The sequence below is a fragment of the Schistocerca cancellata genome, chromosome 5 (genome assembly GCF_023864275.1).
Source record: "Schistocerca cancellata isolate TAMUIC-IGC-003103 chromosome 5, iqSchCanc2.1, whole genome shotgun sequence".
NCBI classification, from domain to species: domain Eukaryota; kingdom Metazoa; phylum Arthropoda; class Insecta; order Orthoptera; family Acrididae; genus Schistocerca; species Schistocerca cancellata.
The window spans coordinates 137592512-137618212 of record NC_064630.1 but is presented as its reverse complement, the minus strand read 5'-3'; the positions used below and the strand labels follow the sequence as shown (position 1 = coordinate 137618212).

The 25701-nt window shown below is 41.7% G+C and overlaps 1 protein-coding gene across 1 annotated transcript in view; it reads left to right on the top strand.

Moving 5' to 3' along the window:
- LOC126188009 (probable 2-oxoglutarate dehydrogenase E1 component DHKTD1 homolog, mitochondrial) overlaps window positions 1-25701 on the top strand; it is a 356616-nt gene that overhangs the window by 29952 nt on the left and 300963 nt on the right. The window contains exons 2-3 of the mRNA XM_049929425.1: window positions 2761-2881; window positions 25502-25670. Coding sequence (XP_049785382.1) covers window positions 2761-2881; window positions 25502-25670 — 290 coding nt within the window. The remainder of the gene's footprint in view (window positions 1-2760; window positions 2882-25501; window positions 25671-25701) is intronic.

Here is a 25701-nt window from a genome sequence, read left to right as displayed (position 1 = left end):
CTGCTAGGTGCAGCATAATGAACCTATACTGCAAGGGAGAAGGGTGGGAGGAAGGTGAAAGCGGAGAGGAGAGAAGTAGGGAAGGTGAAAGGCCTATGTAAGTGTGTTGGCAGAACAGAAGGTATGTGGAGTGGGAGGAGAGAAGGGGATAGGGAAGTGGAGGATGGGGATTAGTGAAGGCTAGGCAAGGTGGGTTACAGGAATGAAGGATATGTTGCAGGGAGAGTACCCACACGTGCAGTGTAGAAAAGCCAGTGTTGGTGGGAAGAATCCAGATGGCGCAGGCTGTGAAGCAGTCATTAAATGAAGCACACTGTGGTGAGTGTCATGCTCAGCAACTGGGTGGTCCAGCTATCTCTTGGCCACAGTTTGCCAATGGCAATTCATGCAAACAGACAACTTGTTAGTTGACATGCCCACATAGAATGTGGCACAGTGGTTGCAGCTAAGTTGGAAGATCACATGGCTGCCTTTGCAGGTGACCCTGCCTTTGATGAGGTAGGAGATGTCAGTGACAGGACTGGAGTGGTTAGTAAAAGGATGATGTATGCCACAAGTCTTGCATCTAGGTCTCTTGCAGGGATATGAGCCATGAGCAAGCATTTGGTAGCAGCGGTGGAGTAATAATGGACAAGGGTGTTGTCTAGGTTGGATGGTCAGTGGCACATCACTGTGAGGAAGATGGTGAGGGTATTTCTCATTTCAGAGCACATTGAGAGTTAGTTGGAATAGAATGGTACTCACACATAGAGGGCACTTTGATCACACACAGGCACAACAGAAAGACTGCTGCATATTTGAGCTTTCAGCCAAAAGGCCTTCTTCTAAAGTAGAAAACCCACACAAATTCAGGCAAGCACAATTCATAGCACGTTACCACTGTCTCTGGTCACTGAGGCTGGACTGCGAGCAACTGCCACAATTTTGACATCAAGGAAGCTGGCTTGTTGGGCTTAGGAGAACTGGGTAAAGCGAATGGAAGAGAAGGTTGTGAGGTTCTGGAGGAGTGCAGATAGCATGTCCTCATCCTTAGTCCAGATCATGAAGATATCATCAGTGAATCTAAACAAAACAAGGTGAGGTGATTTGAGAGCCTGGGTGGTTAGGAAGGATTCTTCTAGATGGTCCATAAATAGCTTAGTATAGCAGGATGCATTGCAGGTTCCTATACTGTTCCACAATTATGTTAGAAGGGGATACCTTCAAAGGAGAAGTAATTGTGGGTGAGGATTTAGTTGGTCATGGTGACCAGGTAGCAGGTTGTAGCTTTGAAGTTAGTCAGGCACTGGGAAAATTAGTTTTAAACAGTGGCAAGACCAAGGCTAGTGGTGATGTTAGTGTAGAGGCTGCTCTAGCATCTTCACCCCTTCCCACACTGGTGCTCCCCCCCTCCCCCCCCCCCCTCCATCACCCTATTCATCTTCTATGCACGTGTTACTCATCCCAAACATATTGCTGCTCACCTCAGACACAGTCACTGATGAGCCTTAGCACCTGGAGACGACAGTGGCCATGTCTGTATGTGTGTTGTGCTTGTGCGAATGTGTGTAAGTTTTCTACTTGTAATGAAAGATTTAGTTCTAAAGCTGCATATTTCTAACACTCATTTTCCATTGTGTCTGTGTGTAACTCAATGCTTCCTCTATGTGGGGAATAATTATCTATGTTTTCAATATTGTTGTTGTTTCATCCTGGGCTTTACATTGTTTTATCTTATTTATGCTACATTTTTGTTATTATACATATATTCATTATATTTATTGTATCTCTGTGAATGTAAACCTGATTTGTTCCACATCTGTATTTTTTATCATAATATGGGTTCACAGAATTTGTACTAATAAAGAAACAGATAACTTAAAACTGAGAGGGACAAGAAAGCAAACTAGTGGATCAGGGAATAAACAAGAACGGAATATATAATTATGAGTGTAGGGCTTGTAGCCAGATGGATAGCTGGTTGACAGACAAAGAAAGTTCTTTGCTGATTTCAAAAGCTAAGAAAATACCAAGGTGATATTTAATGAAAGGTGGGTAGTTGAATTTTAAAAACATACAGGAGCAACGTAGTTGCTTATAGTAAAAAACCATAATGCATGGAAAAGTCCAGCAGTGGATGTTAAATGGAAGATAATGATAACTGTGATCTTTTGTTTCACATCAATAGATAAAATGATGATATTTAGAAATTTAATATTGCTGCAAGTTAGACCTTACAAAAATCAAACTCACTTTTGAAACAGTAACTGTATGTTTAACTTGTATTATATAAAATCTTGCAGAACAGCCATCTATGATTAAATAATTAGCATCATCACAATGCATTCTTCTGAAAGACCAAAGATGTTACTAAGGCTATGATGAAATGGATGGACATGTATGGAAATATAACATACCACCTGATATACACCAATATCTGGAACTAATAACTGAAATTCTTGGCACTGAATCACCTGAAAGAGAGCTATCTCCTACACATAACTAAGAGTGATAGACTTGTTTAACATCCCTGATAAAAGACATCAAATCAAAATCTGAAAAAATACTTATTCCATTGATATCTGTAACACCCCCCCCCCCTTTCCCCATGTTATAGGTCCATTGTACATTTGAAAATGTATATTTACTAAATTTTCCAGTCATTGCAGTTTTTATTTATTTATTATTATTTTATTTTTGCAACAGTCAAAATTTTTTTGTCAGTGAGTAAGGTTTATTAGTTGCACAAGAAATTGTTTTAATTTTCCCAATTGCTTCTAGTTCCAGAACATGTTATAGAGGCAAGAAACAGGAATGGTAACTTATGCAGACTTGTTCAAGCATACCGAGAGCATGGACATAAGAAAGCTGATATAAATCCTATATCCATAGAGGAAACAAGGTTAGTAACTTGTATTTGTAAATGTATGATTTTGATTTAATGAATCAGTTCCAAGTGGGATTAAACATTTCAGTTTTTTTACTGTAATGGTTGTTAGTGAGCCAGTTTAAGGATCCTTCCACAAGATTGATATGTGTATGTGACTACGTCTTGGTGTCTTGGTATATACTTGATAGCAGATATCACACTGAAACATAGATAAGATTTACAATCAAAATAGATATCTAAATTGCAACACCTACCTCCCCTGCCCCCCCCCCCCCTCCACCCTAAACACACACTCACATTATTAATGAAATTTACTTAAATTCAATATTACAAGTAAAACTATTAACCATTTACACCATCACTTTCATATAGTTTTTGTTAAAAGTTGCTCAGCCAAATACAAAAAGCTGCTCATAAGAAACAATTTAAATTTCTATTAAAGGATTTTATTTATTTAGTTATTTATTTTTATGACCTGTCAGGCCGTTATTAAGTAAATGATCAAAGATTTTTGCATTTACGATGCATGAAGCTACAGGCAAGTTTAGGGAACTCTAGTGTCTCCTTCTACTACTTGTTTTGTGGACACTATTATTTGTTTAATTCTTCTTCTTCTTGTTCTTCTTCTTCTTGTTGTTAGTTCCTGTCATTCCACCTGGAACATAGAGCTGTGATGAAATTCCTGGACCTGGTACAATTTCTAGCAAGTCTCTTCACTTCACTTCAGGTTTTCCCATCCTTTGCAGCTTCTCTCTCCATCGTCCTTTTCCACGTCTGTTTGGGATGACATTGTTTTCTAACTCCTTGAGGGTTCCAATCCAATGCCATCCTTTCAACAGCTCCATCTGATTTCCTCAATGTATGCCCAGTCCAGTTCCATTTTCTTTCTTTGATTTGTATATTGATTGGTTGCTGATTTGTCTCCCTCCAAAGATCTTCATTTGTCATTATATCTGGCTATCTCACATTTAAAATACGCTGATAAAAACTTGGAGCTGGTTTTTGATGTGGTTAGTCATCTTTCAAGTTTCGCAACCATACAACAGAACAGCCTTCACATTGCTATTGAAAAGCCAGTGTTTGGTCTTCTTTGAGATGTTCCTATTTCTCCAGACAGAGTACAATTATACAAATACACCATTTGCTTTGTGGATGCAACTACGGATGTCCTCCTCAGTGCCTCCTGTAGTTGTGACTATACTTCTGAGATAGAGGAAAGATTGGACCTGTTCTACATCCTCTCCATTAATGGACAGCCTATTCATGATGGTCAAATATATCTGCATTTATTTGGTTTTGTGAAATTTATCTTGAGGCCTACAACCTTCACCTCTCTCTGTAACCTGGCCAGTTTCTCTTTGATATCTTGATATCGTTGTGCCATTAAGCAAAGGTCGTCTGCGAAATCCAAATCTTGGAGCCTATCCCACACCCCCCGTTGTACACCTCTCTTCTCTCCCCCCATCACTCTCTTCATCACATGGTCCAATACCAAAAGAAATACTTTTGTGCAAGTGAGTGAGAGACAACTTGGCTTTAAAAATTGTTTGCGGAGAGATTTGATGTCTGAACGTATCTGGAGGAAAATCACCCATAGAAAGGAGGCCAAGGGAAGAGTGAATCAGAGCAGGACCAGGCAACAAAAAGCACAGGCACAAGCTGATTATAGAGCAGCAGATAAGGAAGTGAAAAGGAGTGTGAGAAGAGACCACAGAAGATGGATTAGATGAACAGGCTGATAGAGCAGAACAGGCAGCATGGAGGGGGATGTGAAAGAACTATATGATATCACTAAGATGCTCTCAAAAAAAAAAAGCTTCCAGAGAACCGACCAGTAAGGAACAAGAAAGGGGAGATACTAACTACACATGAAGAATAATCACGTAGGTGGAAGGAACACTTTAAAGAAGTTCTAAATAGAGACCTCGGTGGTGAGGTAGAAGAACAAGAACAAACAGAATACAATGATCCCAGCATTGGTGTAAATGCACCCACGAAAGCAGAAATTCAGATAGCATTGAAGTAGATCAAGAATGGGAAGGTATGAGGACCAGATAAAATAACATCTGAGATGCTGAAAACAGACTTGGACACCACTGTCAAGTTATTGTACATCCTCTTAGAGAAGATATATAGAGAGGAGAAACTGCCAACAGATTGGAAACGAGGTATTATCATGAAAATACCCAAAAAAGGAGATGTTACTAACTGCAACAACTAGTGGGGCATTATCCTATTATTGTCAGTACTCAGTAAGGTACTTTCAAGGATCATTTTAAACTTCATTAAGGATTCTGTGGAAGCACAACTGAGGAGAGAGCAGGTGGGTTTTAGAAAACATCGAAGCTGTGTGGACCTTATCAATACTCTCAGAAGTATTCTGGAACAAAGTGCGGAGTGGCAACACACCATCTACCTTACCTTCATTGACTTTGAAAAGGCTTTTGACTCTGTCAGTCGAAGAGTCATGTGGGATACTCTTGCAAAATATGGCATTCCAGTGAAGATTATTAACATCGTCAAGGAAATGTATGAAGACTATGAATGCCAAGTACTACATAATGGAGAACTAACAGAGCCTTGCCAAGTTAATTCGGGAGTATGACAAGGGTGTATTCTTTCACCAACACTATTTCGTTTGGTGTTGGACCATGTGATGAAGACAATGATGTTTTTAATTATTTATGATGAATTCATTAGCATATATATGCATTGAAATTATGTAGCTAAATTGAGTAACTCCTTGAAGAAATACATACAAAATTTTTTCTTTATTTATTTCTTCATACTTTTTGCGTGAGTCACCAAATGAATGACTTTTGCAGACATCTTAAATAATAGTACTGCAATAATTATGTTCAAAATATGTGTTACGTCCCTCCATGAACTGTGGACCAAGTGGTGCTGGTGTGACTAGTGTGTCTCAATGATACAGATAACTGTACCTTCGGGATAACCCCATTGGAGGGGTGTCTGTAGTTCTTAAAAATGGATAGTAGTCTTTGCAGCAGAAATGGCTGTAACACTTTGAATGGCTTTCTAATTTGGCCTTGTAACATTAAGCAACATGGCCTTGGCCTTCGGTGGACAGCTAAAAACTAGGAGGATTTACAGCTGTTATATTTCTCAAGAACATGCAACTAAATTGTGCGGTTTCATGATGGTAGAATTATTTTGGGTAAAATAATTCTCCACTCTCATCTCCAGATGGAACTACTCAGGAGAATGTTGTTACCAGAGAAAACAAATTTGTTGTTTCACATGTCAGAGCGTCAAGTTTTATACCTCTTAACCAGATAGGTAGGTTAGAAAATTTGAAATGAGAGATGGTTAGGTTGAAGTTAGATATAAGGGCAGTTAGTGAAGAGACCTGGACACCCTGAAAGTTTTCACATACATTATATAATGGTAAGACAGAGTGTTATAAACTGGATTTTAAAGCACAAAATATTCCGAGGAGCAGATGTGGACTCTGACCATAATTTATTACACAGTTGTGAAATAAACCTGGGTGAGTTGAAACAATGAGAGATTGTTGAGAGTTTCAAAGGGAGCATTAGAAAACAACTGACTGAAATAAGCAAAAGAAATTCAGTGTAAAACGAATCGACAGACTTGAGATATGAAATAGTGAAGGCAGCAGAGGACCAACTGGCCAAACGGACTTGACTAGTAGAAGTTCTTGGATTACTCAGGAGATATTATATTTAGTTAATGAAAAGAGAAAATATAAAAGTGCTGGAAGTGAAGCATGTGGAAGCAAATGGAGGCATATAAATAACTGAGATTGACAGAAAGTGCTAAAATTCAAAGCTGTAGATGCATGCATGGATATAGGAAATATGGATGCGGCTCACGGTGAAACTGCAGAACACTGTGGAAAAAAAAGAAGGAGCTGTATGAACATTAGGAGCTCAGGTGACAAGCCAGTACTAAGGAAAGAAGGGAAGGCTGAAACAAGAAAGGAATATATACAGAGGAGATATGTAAAGGAAGGTAACTTTAAGACAATAAAATGTGATAGGAAGTGGAGGAAGATAGATGGAGGATGTGTTATTGCAAGAAGAAGTTGACAGAACACTTGAAATATTGAAGTCAAAACAAGGCATTTGGAATAGATGACATTCCTTCAGAGTTAATAAGAGCCTTGGAAGAACTAACAATAACAAAATTTCTCCACTTGGCATGTAGGGTATATGAGAAAAGCAAAATGTCCTTAGCCTCCAAGAAAAAGTAATTGTACCAGTACTAAAGAAGACAGTTGCAGGTGTAGGTATGCATATTGCCAAACCACCTGTTTTGTGATTTATGGGCCACAATACTAACACAAATTATCTACAGAAGAATGGAATGACTGGCTGAAGCTGACCTGGAGTACAATTAGTTTGAGTTTCTGAGAAATTTTGGATTTCATGAAGCAATACTGACCCAACAACTTATCTTAGAAGGGAGGTTGAAGAAGGTCAAACCTAAATTTGTAACATTTACAGATATACAAAAAGTTTATGATAATGTGGCTGAAGCACACTCTTTCAAATTCTGGCGTTATCAGCAGAAAAATACAAGGAAGAACAGACTATCTAAAACTTTTGCAGAAATCAGACTGTAGTTGCAATAGTCAAAGAACATGAAATGGGTACAGTAGTTGAGAAGGAAATAGGACATGGTTGTAGGCTATCCCCAATATTATTCAGTCTGTACGTAAATGAAGCAGTAAAGGAAACCAAGGAGAAAATTAGAAAATGAATGAAAGCTCAAACAGAAGAAATAAAAACATTGAAGTTTACTGATAACATTACAATTCTATCAGGGACATCAAAGGACTTAGAAGATCAGTTGAATGGAATGGATGTTGTTGTTGTTGTGGTCTTCAGTCCTGAGACTGGTTTGATGCAGCTCTCCATGCTACTCTATCCTGTGCAAGCTTCTTCATCTCCCAGTACCTACTGCAACCTACATCCTTCTGAATCTGCGTAGTGTATTCATCTCTTGGTCTCCCCCTACGATTTTTACCCTCCACGCTGCCCTCCAATACTAAATTGGTGATCCCTTGATGCCTCAGAACATGTCCTACCAAACGATCCCTTCTTCTGGTCAAGTTGTGCCACAAACTCCTCTTCTCCCCAATCCTATTCAGTACCTCCTCATTAGTTATGTGATCTACCCATCTAATCTTCAGCATTCTTCTGTAGCACCACATTTCGAAAGCTTCTATTCTCTTCTTGTCCAAACTATTTATCGTCCATGTTTCACTTCCATACATGGCTACACTCCATACAAATACTTTCAGAAATGACTTCCTGACAGTTAAATCTATACTCAATGTTAACAAATTTCTCTTCTTCAGAAAAAATGGAATGGATAGTATCTTCATAATAGGTTATAATACTGACATGTGATGAAAACAAGGGTACTGGAGCGCAGCTGAATTAAATCAAGTGATGGTGGGGCAGATAGATTAGGAAATAACACACTAGAAGTAGCAGATGAATTTTGCTATACAAAATAACTCACAATTGCCAAAGTAAAGAGTATATATTAGGTTGACGCACAAGTTCATAGTGTTTTTCTGTTTGCTTAAGAAGCACAACAGATATGTATAACAAAGACTGTAACCATCAACAATATAGTCTCCTTCACTGTTTACAACAGTCTTCCAATGCTGAGGTAACTCCTTGTGATTCTGTGACTGTAGAAATCACATGGTTTTGAGGTGAAGAATTTGCTGAGCCATGTTCGGAGCACATGTTCACCAGAAAGTCAGTTTTGTGAAGGTTGTTCAATAGAGAGCAGAAAAGATGAAAATCTGAGGGCACAAGGTCAGGTGAATAAGGTGGATGTGGAATGACTTCCTAACCCAACTCCTGTGTAGTGTTTTTTGTCAGTCTAGCAAAATGCGGGTTGATACTTTCATGCAGTAACATCATTTCACACAGTCTTCCTGGTCACTGTTCCTGGATTGCACATGCAAGATGTCTCAGTTGTTGACAATAAATGTCAGCAGTGATGGTTACATCTCAGGAAAGCAGTCCATAATACATCACACTGTTGCTGTTCCACCAGATGCATGACATTATCTTTAGTGGATGTGTGCAGGTCTTTGTACGAGGAGTTGCTGCTTTGCTAGGGCTCAGCCATTCCTTTCTTTTCCAAAAAGTATGTTAGCATAAAGGCAACATTTCTCATCACCAGTAATGATACAGCATGAGAATGGTCACAGTTGTTCATGACATAAGCAGAGATGCACGTATGGCCATCCGCTGATTTTTGTGATTTTAGCTTAGAGCATGTGATACCCTTACACCCAGTTTTTGAACCTTTCCCATTGCATGTAAATGTTGCACAATGGTGGAATTATCACAGTTAACCACATTTCCAGTTCTCCAGTATACTGACATGAATCATTGTGGATTAATATGTTTAAACATCATCATCAAACCCTGAAGGTCTTCCTGAATGTGGAGAGTCACTAAGGTCAAAACAATCCTCCTAAAATGAGAAAACCATTTTCTTGACATATTCAGTCCAATGGCATTATCCCATATACAGTGTAAATATTTCTTGCTGCCTCCATTGCTGTCGCCACTCTATAGAACTCAAACAGAAGAAAATGTCAAAAATGTTCCCTTTTTTCCACTTGTACTCCATTTTATAGTGTCCACAGCTTCAGTCACTGTCTCCAAATGACAAAATGACAATGTTTAAACTCAAATAATAACAGTGAACTGCAAATAAAAAATAACAGTTGATAAATAAACCCATAGTTACTGGAATACCAACATGTCAAACAAAAATGCTACAAACTTATGCACCTGCCTAATAAACTACAGACTTGCAACAGCAGGAAAAAAAATTGTGAAAATAAGATATTGGTTAGCACTGAATATAAATTCAAGTGTCAAGAAGTTTGTTCTGAAAGTATTTGTCTGTAGTGTGGCCTTATACGAAAGTCAAATGTTGAAGATAAACAATTCAGGAAACAGCAGAATAGTGGCTTTTGAAACATGATGCTACAGAAGAATGCTAAACATAATGTGAATATATCAAGTAACTAATGAAGGGATACTGCATCAAACAGGGAGAAAAGAGTTTTATGGCACAAAGTGACTAACAGAGGGATAATAAGATAGTGCACATCGTGAGATATCAAGAAACAGTGAATCTGGTAATGGAGGGAAGTATGGGAGATAAAAACTGTTGAAGCAGTAAGGGTTGAGCTGTGGTTTGCATGTTGAAGTGGCTGTAACTATTGCAGTAACTATGCAGAGATGAAGAAACTTGCAGAGGGTAGAGTATTGTGGACAACTGCATCAAACCAGTCTTTAGAATCAAGACCACAATAATAACATGTGATGCATGAAACAATGGAATGTATGGGTTTAGCGTTGTAGGGTTGCCGAATCCAATGATGCACGCTACACCATGTGTAATAAACACTATTTTTATTTCTCGTAAGCACACATATACAGTTGTTTACATTCTGAATTCTCGGTACACGTCCGTACACCTTCACGCGCGACCACAGACGGGGTCCAAGAGCTTGCCAAAAACAAAGATATTACCCGCGACTTGGTCGATAGTCGCCACATTAGCCCCCCCCCCCCCCCCCCCCCCCCCCTAGAGTGTGGAGCACAAACATAAATATTGGGGCATACATGTAAAGGGAACACCCAGGGGGGAGGGAGAGGGTGTTTAATCAGAAACCATACCTTACATTACCTTACATTAGTAATTGAAGTCTTCGAGCCAGCGAGGGGGGCGGATGGTCCTGCCTGACCGGGTGAATCCTCGTACAGCAGTTGAGGGATCTGGGGAGGGGATGGTGGGTTGTGAGGGGCCAGGATAGCGGATCTGAATGCCTGTGGCGGTACGTAGGACTTTGACCGTTGATGGGTCAGTACCAACAGGCAAGGGGACAGACTGGAGGAGATGAATGTGAGTTAAGTTGTCACTGGGGAAGCTGGCTTGTTCGTAGAAGATGTACACATTACCCGGCTGCATAACAAAAAACACATTAGAGCTGCAAATAAGATCTGTGTTGACATTCACTACCACTTCCTTATACGGGTTGACAGAATCTCCACACGAGTCGTCATCGGTGACATCACACGCTCTGAGGCTGGTCCCTGATACATCACTGAATCCTAACAGGGGAGAGGTGAGGGGCTGCCTGTAGGAGGGTAAGTCATCACACGCATCACTCGGCATAGGAATGTCACACGCACCTGTAGCACTGTCACACGACTGGGAGTGGGGAACGTCACACGTGTGGGAATGGGCGTCGCTCATCCATGGACTGTCGGTAGATGCCTCATGCGAGGTGGGTGCAGCAGGGGATGGGGTCTGACTGGGTGGGGTATCGGGCAGTTCTCCCAGAGTCCATGCAGGTTTGAGGCGGCAGACGGATACCGTTTGAGGCGTGCTGTTAATGAGCACTTCGAACGTGTTGGTACGCCGTGATATGACTCTGTGCGGGCCCGTATATGGAGGTCTGAGTGCCGGTCGGATGGTGTCATCACGCACCATGACATGAGTGTACGACGCCAAGTCCTTATGCAGAAATACGGGAGGGGGCGTGTGTGGTCAAGGAGGCGGCACGCGGATGTTAGCAATTAGCTCCTTGACCTGCCCGACGAATGTCGAGTCGCAGATTTGATCTGGAGGAAGTGAAGGCTCGACTAACTCTGCTGGGAGTGTGAGGGGTTCTCCATACAGTACCTCTGCCAGGGATGCGCCAAGGTCCTCTTTGTACGCGGCCCGAACGCCTAACATTACCCATGGTAAGGCATCGGCCCACTCACCTCCGTGGCACATCAGGGAAGCTTTAAGCGTTTGGTGCCAGCGTTCCACAAGCCCATTGCTCTGGGGGTGGTATGCTGTAGTCCTAAATCGTTTCACCCCACACAGTTCACAAAGCTGTCGGAAGAGGGCAGACTCGAACTGGCGGCCCTGGTCGGTGGTGACAGAGACTGGGCAGCCGAAGCGCGAGATCCACATTAACAGCAAGGCTCGGGCCACTGCATCGGCTGTGATAGTAGTGAGAGGAATTACCTCTACCCAGCGGGTAAACCTGTCAATTGCGGACAGTATGTAACGGAAGGGGCCTGAGGGGGGTAAGGGCCCGACGATATCGATGTGTATGTGCTGGAATCTTCTTTTTGCCACATCGAACGTACCCATGGGGGGCTGTGCATGACGTCCTACTTTTGCGCGCTGACAAGCCACACATGCTCGTGCCCAACTGCGACACTGTTTTATCACCCCGTTCGGGTTGTTCGAGTATTTGTTTATGCCATTCGGCCTTAAAAATGCTGCACAGACGTGGCAACGGTTCATCGACTCGCTGGTTGGAAAACTGGACTTTGCATTTGCGTACCTGATACCAGACGTGCGGAGGCGCGAATGCCAGGGTGTGCCAAGTCGTGGATACTATTAAATATGTCCCGGCAGAGAGGTGCAGGAATCACCGGGCGTATGCGTCCTGTTGAAATGTCGCACCAGATGGGTGATGAAAACCCAGGAAGTGTCCGTAACTCTAGTTTGAGTCCTGTTTTGATATTGGAACGCAATGCTGTGAGTTCAGTATCCTCTGTCTGCAATTTAGGGAGCTCACTGAGGTCCAGTTGTGAAGATAAAACCGACACCCGAGACAGAAAATCAGCGACGACATTGTCTGCGCCTCTGACGTAATATATGTCATTCATAAACTGACATATAAGGTCCATATGCCTAAAACGTCTCGGGGATGAGTCCTTACCTGGGTTACGGAAAGCGTAAACCAATGGCTCGTGGTCGGTAAATACCACGAGATGGCGACCTTCGATATCGTCTTGGAAATATTTGATAGCAGCGTAAATAGCAAACAGTTCCCGGTCGAAGGTCGACCATTTACATTGGGAAGCGGTCAGTTTGTGGGAGAAAAATCTGAGCGGCTGTACAACAGAACCCACGGATTGCTGAAGTACTGCCCCCACTGCTGTATCACTTGTGTCTGTAGTAAGCGAGATGGGAGCATCAGGAATGGGGTGAGCAAGCGTAACAGCTGTCTGTAAGGCTGACTTTAGATTATCAAATGCGCGACGCATATCTGGAGTCCACGTGACCGCCCGAGACCCTGATGTGTTTTTTCCTGCGAGGGCATCCGTCAGTGGGGCTTGTATGTCGGCGGCGCGGGGAATATGTTTACGGTAGTAATTTACCGTTCCAAGGAAGCGGCGGAGGCCCTGAAAATCTTTGGGCAAAGGCACCGTACTAATGGCCTCCACCCGTTCAGTTAGGGGGCGGATGCCGTCGCCAGAAACTCTGTGGCCCAGAAAAGTGACACTGGTGCGGCGGAGTTGTGACTTAGTATTGTTCACTGCGATACCGTTTGCTTTTAATAGTTGGAACACTGTATTTAAATGTTGTTCATGTTCCTCGAGGGAGGAAGAAAAAATTAACAAGTCGTCCAGGTACGCATATGCAAAGTCCAGTTTTCCAACCAGCGAGTCGATGAACCGTTGCCACGTCTGTGCAGCATTTTTAAGGCCGAATGGCATAAACAAATACTCGAACAACCCGAACGGGGTGATGATAGCGGTCTTTTCAACGTCCTCAGATGCCATTGGCAGTTGGTGGTACGCCTTATGACAATCGACTACACTGAAAATTTGTGCCCCATGCAGCTGGGAAGCAAAGTCTTGAATATTTGGGACGGGATAATTATCTAAAATTGTTCTGGCGTTAAGCGCCCGATAGTCACCGCAGAGGCGGAAAGTGTCATCTTTCTTGGGCACCAAATGAATGGGTGACGACCAACAACTAGAAGAAGGGCGGATAGTCTTATTATCTAAAAGTTCCTGAACAATAGCTTTAGCGTGTTTAAGTTTTTCCGGATTTAAACGCCTAGCCTTTGCACGTACCGGTGGGCCTTCTGTGGTATTTATTCTGTGGACAGTACCGTTATTGATCGTGAACACCGATGGGGATGCTGGACCAGCGCCCGTTGCACTGTGACTAACCTGTAATGCACACGTGTGTGTGTCCAAGGCCGGCAGTTCAGCAGCAGTGGCGGTGATCCACTGGTAGTCCTTGTCGAAGAGCTCGGTGGGGTACCTGGTAGCGTCGCGGGTACTGCTTCCGTCCGGCAGTAGAAATGTCACGCGGCGTCGGCTGCAGGTGCAAGGAAGTGGTGCGGGGGTTGGGGGCGTGGCCGTGTGCAACAGCTGGGCGGTCTGCTTACGCGCGTCCGTGAGCTTGGCTTGCACGGCGGCGATGCATAAGCGGAGGGCCCCATTGCTGTCCCGAAGTTCGTCATTGTGTGATCTAAGAGAAAGCACTACAACAGCAGTTTCCGCTAGCTCACACAGCAGAATGGCGCTTTCGGATGAGAGGGGTAAGATATCTGAACCGGTGGTACGGTCTCCCGAGTTAAAGGTTTGTGTACCTCGTTGTAGGTTGGGTGACAGTGCGTGGGCTAAGAGAAAATCTACCCCAAGCACGGGTTCATCCACATCCGCGATAATGAAAGTCCACTGTAAGGGCGTATTAATGTCCTGCAGTTTAAGGCTTAAATTCGTTATTCCATGAGAGCGGATCAGGGAATTATTGGCGGCTCGAAGCGGGGGGCAAGGCTGAAGCTCGAATTTAATACCTGCGGACAGAGGTATCACACTAACCTCGGCCCCCGTGTCGACTAGAAATGAAAGGCAAGACACTGCATCTTTCACGTACAAGCGTCCTGGCGCGTGAGGAGAAGAAGTATTTAGTGATAGGCGTCTGTGCGGTGCAACGCGGCCTGTAGCGCCTGAATTGGGTCGCGTTATTAGTTTGGGAACGTGCATGGAGAACGACATTTCTTAGCCGCGTCGCCAAAGCGGGAGTGGAAATAACACCAAGCAGGGCGGCGCGTGGCATCGCCCGTCGCGCTGGTTGAGGTCGAAGCGGCAGTGGAGGGGGACTTGTTTGTGGTTCCCTCCGATGGCGACGCTGCAGTAGTGCTGGTAGGAGAGGAGTTACTGCGGCGGTTGCCAGGCGGCGTTGGCTCCGCGCGCATGCGTGGAGCGAATCGTGCGCACTCTGTACTGCAGGATGGGAACTGCCGCGCAGGTGTGCCAACCCCTGAGGCCTGAGGGCACCCTGGGGGGGTATGCGGGGGGGGGGGGCAGAATGTTGTAAACCTGGTCTGCGATCTTCAGTTTGGCATCTAGTGGGGCCGAAGTTACATGTAGAAGGTGAAATTGAACTTGCGGGGGAAGTTTCAGCAACCAGATGGTCCAAAGTGTAATGTCCGGCATGTGATGCGTGTCAATCATAGCGCGGAGATGACGCCAGAGTTGCGACGGGGACCTGGATCCCAGCGATTCCTGACTGATGAGGCGGATAGCTTCCTCTGTCGATGTGGATAGTCGCTCGAGGATGGTGCGTCGGGCGAACGCATATTTGTCCGTAGCGGGGGGCGAAGCCACAATGTCTCAGATCAGATCCAGTTCGTCATGGAGGTGACACAGTAAGCATAGGAACTTCAAATTGTTGTCGGCGACGCCGTGTAGCTGGAGGACGTGGTCGACCAAGGCAAACCATGTGCGTGGGTGATCCTTGCGAAGGGATGGTAGCTTCGGCCAACGGGTGGGAAAGTCTTGACATAAATGTTTATCAGAAACTGTCTCTCCCTGTCCATAGTTCTGCAACGTAATTGTCTCGGGTGCAGTAGCGGTGCACCAGCTTCCGCCACTGTCAGTGGCACGCGGCACGGTAGGCGCGGCTGGCTCGACCTTGGTCGAGAAATCAACGAATCGAGCGGTCGACGGAGTAACGCTGACGGGCGTAGAATGGACTGGCGCGGTAGAATCGACCGTAGTCGACCGATGTGCGGCGAACGACGGAATACAGTTTCCGGGCCCCTCCCCTACAGGTGCATTAAAATAGTTAAAATCACCTAATGTTTGTGGAACACACGCGGCAGGAACGGCGTGTGCCGTCGGAAACACTCGTAAAGCGGCCGCTGGTGGTGTAGGGGGGGTTGGTGCAAAATCCGGAGTTCCGGCAGAAATATGAACTCTCCTGTCTTGAGCGTCCGGCTCGATTTGTACAGTCACTGATTTGGGTGGAAAATTCACACTTGCACTTGGGAAACCTGTAAACATAGTCACTGGGGTTTGAGCACATTGTGTCGGCTGTTGAGCACTCGGAACACGTGGAAAGTTCGTATTCGACGTAATACGTTCATATTCAAAGTTTTGTGCGCGGAAAACGTTCTGATGGTACGGAACACTGTCACACGACGGCTGACTCATGTACGGTAACGGAAAGTTATTGTTCGTACCTGATGCCGGCACATGTGGCTGTGGAATTGTATAAACACTGTCCTGTTGAGTACAGCTAGTCGATGTGTTCGGAAACTGCGTAGAACTATTGCGGACGCCCGGTGGATAATTGTAAAACCATGCCGAAGCGTCCGTTGGAACACTTAGTTGGCACGTGTTCGGTGTAGCAGGCGGCAAGCGATCCATTGTGTACTGCTCGACGGTATAAGATTTCGTTGTAGCACTCGCGAACAAAATTCGGGGTCACCAGTATGGGTTTAGCGTTGTAGGGTTGCTGAATCCAATGATGCACGCTACACCATGTGTAATAAACACTATTTTTATTTCTCGTAAGCACACATATACAGTTGTTTACATTCTGAATTCTCGGTACACGTCCGTACACTTTCACGCGCGACCACAGACGGGGTCCAAGAGCTTGCCAAAAACAAAGATATTACCCGCGACTTGGTCGATAGTCGCCACAGATGCATATTATATCAATTTTTACATTCCTGTTATAATGAAGTTCATTTTCTACCGTTTCTTACTTAAACTGTTTCATAACATAAGCAGTATCCTATAATAAATCAGTGTGTTACACCTTCTGTTAAAAATTCTTTGAAAATGTATTTTTCTGTTGAAAATATGTTAAAGGGAAACAAGTTAATTTAAATGGGTATATTTGTTGTTAAGTATTTATTTGGGAAAAAATATTTCATGACAAGATTTTATATGGGATATGTAGAGTATGTATAAGTCTAATTGCCCTTTTCCATGACAAGTGTGAATCCTCTACACATCATAAATTGTCCAGTAGTGACTGGCTAAGAACATGCTAGCCATTATTTATTTTCCAATATAGAAAATTGATTTGGCTTACCCAGTGAAGATTTCATCCACATACAAACTAAGAAATTTGCAATTAGTAACTTCTGTTGTGAAGACAAGACATGTGTCATGTATATTGGTGTGGTGAGCACTATTACTGACCTCTGTTAATATTTGACTTTATCTTACAGCAAGAAGGTAATGAAATCTTTTTTATTGGGGTTCAGTAATATTTAGTGAGGATCAGCTGTAAATTATTTGTAACTGAGAAAATATTATCTGAGTTAAATAGTATCTCTGTACCAGGCATTGAATTGGTAGCAAAGACTGTGTGTAAGAAACTCTTATTAACTCCTATTTTGATTTAATTCCTTTTTTTCTTAAAACAGACTTATTTTATGCTGAAGTCAAAGTTACTGCATAGCTTCAGCTTGTATTGTTGTGACAGAAAAATCTGTATACAGAAAATAAGTCTAGACCATATGATCTAATCAAAGCAATAAACTTCAAAGTAAGAAAACTATGTGCAGGTTCTGATAAATGGTAGACACAAGCAATTGCTATTAAATACAACATGGGGGGGGGGGGGGGGGATACTGTGTTGTTACTCTTATACTCCTAGATGAACGTGGAACTGTGTATAAATCATATAATTGTAAGATACATTAATTTTTCCTTATATATGTAAAATTACTTTAAAAATGGAAACTCTCTCTTAAAATAATAAGTGGTTCAGTAACTGAGATTTATTTATAATCATGTTGACTATCTGATCATTGAAATAGTTTGTGATTTCAGTTACACCATTAATTGCAAAACACTTTAGCTTATTAGGCTTTGTGCCTTAGAATAAGATTGAAGTGTCATCTGCATAGCTTGTTGAAGGACTTTACACATTATTCTCACAACTCACTTGGACATAATAGAGATTAAAAAAACAATACTTCACTTGCATAAGTAATGAACATACGTGGTCCGCTTGTGAGCATTAACTCTCAGCTCGTGTGGCACTTCTGGCAGTGTACCAGGTTTCTAGCATTGTCTGCAAAGATTGTTTCCACATATAGGATGAGCCAAGCCATGGCGAGCAATGAAATTTCGTAGGTTTAATTCTATACTCTCAAAAACATAGCAGCTGAGACATTAAATGTTTTGTCACCTCACACACAGTGTAAACACATTCAGATAAAAGCTTTGATTGCCATCATTTGGTGTGAAATGGATGTTACATTATTCAGATATCTGGAAACATGAATGATTATCTGTACCAATGCATAAAAATGCATCTAGAACAAGTGGTGACATGCTATCTTCCACTGTAGTTCTGCTTCTTGAAAACCTGCCTGTAGACAGCTGCAGTAACATAATAACTTCTCAAAGGAATCAGATGACAGCAGCAGGTCCACACATTTTACTGTCTGAATCTGCCTCCAAAGGCTTCCCGTATTTCTGGAAATGAAGTGCTATGGAAAAGCCAGTCTACCTAAAATGAGAAACTGAGGAACATAATCATGGACTGACACAACACACATAGCCGAAGTATTCTGCTAAATTATAGAAGTAGTGAAAACTCCTTTCTGAACCCTGTACAGAAAGGTGTAGTCTATCTGGAAATTATTTTTTGTTCTAGTATTGTGGTTGTAAATTTGATGGTCCATCTAAAATGCAAACATATTATTAACTACAAATATTGCAGTGGATCAAATCTATTTACATGCTATGATAAGAATACCGAGATCCCTATAAAAGCTTCTGCAAAGATGTTTAGTTGTCAATTTTACATAATATTCCTACTACATATTCTGTGGTATGAATATTGTTTTGACCATTGTTATACTGCTCTAGATGATTGTGTTGTTGGACAGCATTGAATAAAAGAATGCAAAGTATGCAAGTAATACCATATGCAGTGAGAGAGATTTCTAAGTCCAAAGTAGTCAAAACTTAACTTTTTGGTTAAATTGTGCATATGCGTGTGCCAATTGGTTTGTTTTTCATTTGGATGCCAAGGAACTTCACTCAAAGATTTTCATTTAGTGAGTACCCACTAATCTCTGGACACTTGTTATACTACACATAGGTTATTTTTATTTTGTTAATTAAGTCATTGTTGCTGCTCCATGTAACAACTTTATTTTTATAAACAGAAAAGTCAGTTGTTGTCTGATGATGGCCTAGAAAGGTGAAACATATTCACAAAATAAATTAATACTGTAGAATATCCAGAGCATGTCATTGCAAACATTTTTAGTTGTTTGGAACTGAATAGTATGAGTTTTTATAAGATTAGGAACTGTGAACTGCTTGTAAACTTAGTCCACTATCCTCTCAGTCATATTTGTTATGGGTGTGTTTGACCCCTTTACCAGTATCCTTGTACCGTTAGCAAACATCACAGTTTTTGAAGACTCCATCATTATTACAGGGTCAATAGGAGGAGCACATACAGAGCCTAGAGAAGTAATTTAACTGTCTACAGGGAGCCATCATTTAGCTTCCTGAACCAAGAAATCTTAAAGAATATCATTTTTTGAAAACATCAATTATCATGGTAAATTCACACCTAAAGAGGCCAAAATTGCATATCCTGCTCAGTAGGTTTAAGAAAAATTGGGACAAATTCAAATGATCCAACACTTTCCAGCAAGTGCTCCTCAAATTGAAACGGCTTCAGCTTCCTTATTGTCTTCTTAGAGGCACGTGCCAGTCTTGTTATCTGCTTTGAACTGAGTTTACCATATGTGGCATGTTAATCGTCTTTCAGCATTGTATACAGTAATGGTGTAAAAGCCAAAAACTAGATAGTATAGAAGAAAAATACAGTAATATACTGTAAAGTGACAGTTTATTCTTTCAAAAAATATTGCATGACTGCTCAGCACCGTTGAAAACATTTTATATGATACAATCACCCAGCACGTCCTACTCCAGTTCCATCAGAGACAGGGCCACCTGTGAAAGCAGTGATGTGATATACCAGATTCCCACCAACCAACTATCCATTCAAATGAATGGCCACCACCAAAGTGAGGCCGACCATAATGGCAGAACATGCTTCTGTGCACAGCGTGCTGTTTCAATGGCTGCTTCACAACCCTTGCTATTTGGTTCCTTCCCCAAACTCTGGCTTCTCTGAAGTATGTAGGTGGGAGTTTTCCTTGCAACAGATCTTTCATTCCTGTAATCCTCCTGGCCTCAGTCTCCACTAGTTCCCTGCTCCATACCCACCTACATCCTGCTCCAGGATTGTAATGTCATTCAGTCTGCACCCACACCATATTCCCTGCAGTCTTTCCTTCCTCTTTTCTGCCTGTCCATCCCAGTTCACTTCTCCACATCATTACATGTCATTGTCATCAAGTGCTGCACCAACTCACTGATGCCACTGCTGTGTTGTGTTCCCATTTTGTGTACTTGTTGCCTTTTCCTGCTGCATTTTAATCATGTTCACCTGCCATTACAGGCATCAGTCACCCTTCCCCAACCTTCCCTTCCACTCCCTTCCTCCTTTCTCCTCTCACCCACTCCACCCATCACAACCCATTGCTGCTGTCCCAGCCTGAAAGTTAGTGAAATTTTTCAGTCTTGTTTATGTGTCTGTCAGTGACTCATCACCTTTACTATTTGGTGAGTTCTAAATTGTTTACATTGTACCATAACTTTCTATTACATTTTTGACAGTTGATTTACTTCCTTAGCAAGTCTGTCACTAATGACTGGTTGCAACACAAAAAATAGTGGTAGCATACACGAATATACTGTAACATTTGAAGTAAAATCAGCCTGCAATATTCTTGGATTAACCTTATTGTGGCCCATACAGGAAAAAATTGTGAAGCTAAACAATTATTGGACCTTGTCAGTTTTCTTGCTGATAATGAAAATCAGTTTCAACTGTATTAGGATTTGCATAATTACAGTACCGTCAAACGGGGTGATTTCGGACACCAGGGTGAGATCGGACAGTATGGCTTATTTGCTCTTTGCCACTGCATAGAAACAAAGAGTTACTTATTTTAACATCCATGCATTAGTTATTTTAAGTGCTAGATTGCATTTATCGCTTTTCACAAATTTTATTTTGCATCAATTGTTCCCCTAGGTGAATAACTGATGAACAGTCTCAGTGTTAAAAATCCATGCATTATCGTAAAGTGGAAACTTTCTGTTGTTGCGCCAAGCAGGAAATTATTGTAACTGTAATTGTTGATGCCCTCAGTAGCTAACAGCATTGAGACAATTTCTGTACAAGTTTGTCAAGTTTCTTGTGCAAGGTTATAAAATAACGACAGCTTTTGTAAAACTGTGTACTGTGTGGGGTGATTTCAGTCAATGCCAAGAACGTATAAGAGCAAGAGAGGTGCTACAGTATGGTGTAATTATGACCCGGAACTTTTAGATAAAGCTGTTCATGATATTCAGAGTGGTAAATTATCGTACCGAAAAGCGTGTGATTTGTATGGTATACCTAAATCAACCCTACAAAATAAAGTGCAGGAAGCACATCCGAAAAAAATGGGAGAACAACCAGTGCTAAATAAAGAAGAAGAAGAAATGTTGAAGCAAGGTATCTTGAGGGCTGCACATTGGGGATTTCCCTTCACTAAATTGGATATTAGATATTTAGTTAAAGGCTACCTTGATAACTCTGGCCAAAAAGTGAAGAAATTTTGTAATAATTTGCCAGGATAAGAATGGATGCATTTATTCCTCAAACAACCATCAGAAGATCTTTCCGTTCGCTTAAGCAAAAATATTAAACAAACTGGTGCAGATGTGAACAAAGAGACTGTTAAGATGTTTTTCTCCAATATCAAGGTAAAGCTGGAAAATCTCCCACCTAGCAACATGATCAACTATGATGAAACTAACATGTCAGATGATCCAGGCAAGCAGCAAATAATTACAAAACGAGGGAGTAAGCATGCTGAAAAAGTGATGGACTCATCAAAATCTAGTGTCTCAATAATGATGGCAGCTAGTGCTGATGGGAAACTGCTTCCTCCATATGTCCTTTACAAGTCAGAGCATGTGTCGGACACGTGGCAAGAAGGTGGACCACAAGGAACCTGTTTCAATAGAACAAAAGTGGATGGTTTGATCTGCCAGTATTTGAAGACTGGTTATTTACAATCGCTTTGCTCTATTTGAAGAGGCAAAATGGGCCAACAGTCATGATTAGAGACAACTTATTCAGGTCACGTGTCTTTACGTGTTATTGAAGAGTGTAAGTGGAACAATATGTCATTCATTCTCCTTCCCCCCAATAGCACGCACCTCCTCCAACCGCTCCATGTAAGCTTCTTCAGGCCAATGAAAGCAGTGTAGCGAGCTGTATTAACTGATTGGAAGAAACACACTCATGGGACCATTTCCAAGGATGCCTTCCCATCTCTTCTGAAGCAGACACTGACTAAGATTTCAGCAAACTCCAAGGAAAACATAAAGGGTGGATTTCACGCCACGGGCCTAATCCCTTTTGATCCAGATAATGTCTTACAAAAATTGCCTGATAATGAGGAGAGCCAGCAAAGCAACGCAGACGCATGGTCTTCCACTTTTGAAGAAATGCTCAAAGAAATTGGTTATCCTCCAAATAAGCTTGGTAGCTCCCACTGCCACTGCAAACTAGACGCTCAACCTGGAAAATCAATCACTGGCCAAAATTTTCAGGGAAACGAAAACAGTGCTGAAACAAGTGACAGTGCTTCTAGCAGTAGTGAAAGTGAAAACGACACATCATCCAATGAAGTTTTTTTGCTGAAAGAAGAGGCTTTTCTTGTTGCAGAGTATGAATATAAACATGCATACAAGGAGCAAACAAGGCAGTATGTTGGAGTGGCCACAAATGTTGGTGCTACGGAAGTAAGTGTGAAATTGTTGCATCCACACGAGAAGAGTAAAAACATATTTGTGTTTCCTAATGTCCCCGATGAAGATACAATACAAAAATTGCAAACTTCGAGAATACTTCCCACACCAGTTGAGAAGAGAGAAATGTTCATTTTTCAAGAAGATGTGCTTTAGACTCAAAGACAATCATTTATTTAAAGTGTTTGCAACTTAATTTAGAATGATGAGTGAGAAAAATTATTTTGACCTTTTAGTTAAATTACTTTGTTTGTTTCTGTCTGTTTATAATATTTCAGTTAAGAACTGTAAAAAAATTTTATTAAATTCTTCCAAAATAAAAACTTATGTGTAATATATAAAATTCATTATATCATTCCATATCACTTATTCGTAACAAAGGGCTACCTTAAAATGTGTAAAATGTCTCTAAAATCAAATAAAAAGCATGAAGAATTAAAAAAAAAGAAGGCAGTAACTATCTGAATTTGCCCTCTATATACTGTAACTTCGGACAGAGATTTAAAAAACACGTGTCCAAAATCACTCCAATCCATGGGGTGATTTCAGACACTTTATTTACCTGCCTGAGATAAATATACCTACACACACACTTTCTGGTTCTGGGATATTTTATTCATTACACATATACCCTACCACTTCCATAACAATCAATTTAATCTAACAATATATACGAAAGTTACTATCAAAATAACGACAAAACCATTTGAAATCACCCCATTTGACATTACAAGAAGCAAAGCTAATTTTCAGGTAGCACTGTGTGTTGGTGCTGAGTGTACAGAGTGTCCAGATAAAGCGGATGTGACATCATTAGATTCTCCATCATCATAACACACTTCTTTAGTATGTTACAGTTCAAATCATCATCATCATCATCATGCAAATGCCTAGCAGGACATGAGGTAATTTCTGATGGATGAGGAACATCGAGGCAAAGAGCCCTAGGATAAGTCATCCAGTGTCATGATGTAGTAGCGCTGCATTTATTAAACCCAGTGAAATGTGAAAGTGCCATAGGAAGTTAATTCACTCATGCCCAGGTCAATGTAAACGGTTGATCTGAGCTTAGTTCCAAGGTACAGTTAATGGTTCCATGCACAGTGCTATGTGAGTCATTCATAGAACGGGTTGTAGGGATGTTGAGCCAGATAGTATCTCATTATTGCCCTCCAGTACCATACTGATGTCTGACCCCATATTTACGTCAAAGTGTTTATGCATTTCTCGATCAAATATACAGAGCTCTCCACTTGGCGATGGGAGTGGTGTGGAGAATGTTTGTCCCACATGTTGTGGGGATGGGCAGCTTGACATGTCAACGTGGACCGGTGCACCCACAGTGGGCTATGTTTGGAGTTTGGGTAGCTGCAAGGAGGCTGGGAGTTATGTGTAGTGTCACCAAACTGGACATGATACCAACAATTTCATGACCTTTATATGGTGGTGGCGCTCGGTGCATCATTGGCCTCTAGGAAAGCGGTGGAGTGTTGGTCACACAAGTTGGCGTCCTGACTGAGGATGATGACTACACCGTTGTGCACTTTTAACACGGGTAAGTGTGGTTAAGTTTGACATATGAGGCATGTGGCATGAGGATGACCTTGCTGCTAATGTCAGCATGCTCTGCTAAGTGGCAAATTAATGTGACAAAGTGAGAGTTATCATCCAAATTTCTCAGTGAAATAAATACACATTCTACTGTCACATACCAATATGCTGATTGTTCTGGCCTGAATGGTGGCAACTTGGACTGTGTGCTGAGTCGCTGAGCTGAAGTATGACCAGGTTGTGGTTGCACTGATGCTGTCATGCAAAACAATATAACTGACAAAGTATCACAGAGCACTTGCAGTGTGGTTGCAAATCCAGTAACTGAGTCCAGGTAATGCAGGCCTGTTGTGCTCCACCTTACATGGTGGTCATATTTCCTAATCGTGTTCATGATGTGACAGATGGAGTTGGTACAGAAATCATGTTATTGTTCATATTTAGTCTGACCAGTCCTGCTGACTCATGAGTTGGTGCACCTGATGCTGAATCTCGTACAAAGCCCAACAGTAGATTATTTGATGGCAGCCATTGTTGAGGCTTGCTGGAGCTTGTAACATCCATAGTCATATTTAGCTCATATTTGAGCACTGGTTGACAATTTTTCTGCTGATGGTATACATCACTCATGTTAATCTTTGAGGTGCAGCTTTGAGGGGATGCTAATGTGATGTAATTGATACGAGATGGCTGCTTTGTTACCATATATTATCACAATACGGAATGAAACATCTCTCCCCTTTGCGTTGCACGAATGTCACAGGTCACCACTGTGGTAGCTTTAGGTGCAGATATCATACCAATAATGGAGACAACATGCTGATATGACAATACTGCTCTATTGCTCATAACCTGACAGATAAGACAATGATGTGGTACAAAGTTCTGCATCAAACTGCTTTCTTAGGAGTCCAGACATTCCATTCAGCTGTTTGTGTCCTCCGGTCAGAGGCATTACTCATGCTGGTGTTTCCACATTTTAATTATGAAACTAAAAATTTTCCCTATATTTTTCTTGTAGATGTCCTTGTTATGTTTATGAATGAAAATACTCTGTAACATTTATAATAATATTTCTGTTTAATTTTCTTTACAGGGATGTTCCAGAGCTTAACTACAGGCTTTATGGGCTCACTGAGGATGAGAATTATAATACCTCTGGAATTTTGTTAATGGACACAGAGACTGGGTCACTGAGTGATATACTTCATTTTCTACATAAAACTTATTGTGGTCCACTTAGTGCAGAGTTTAATTATCTTGAGGTATATCCCTGAATTTTAATTGGATTTATTG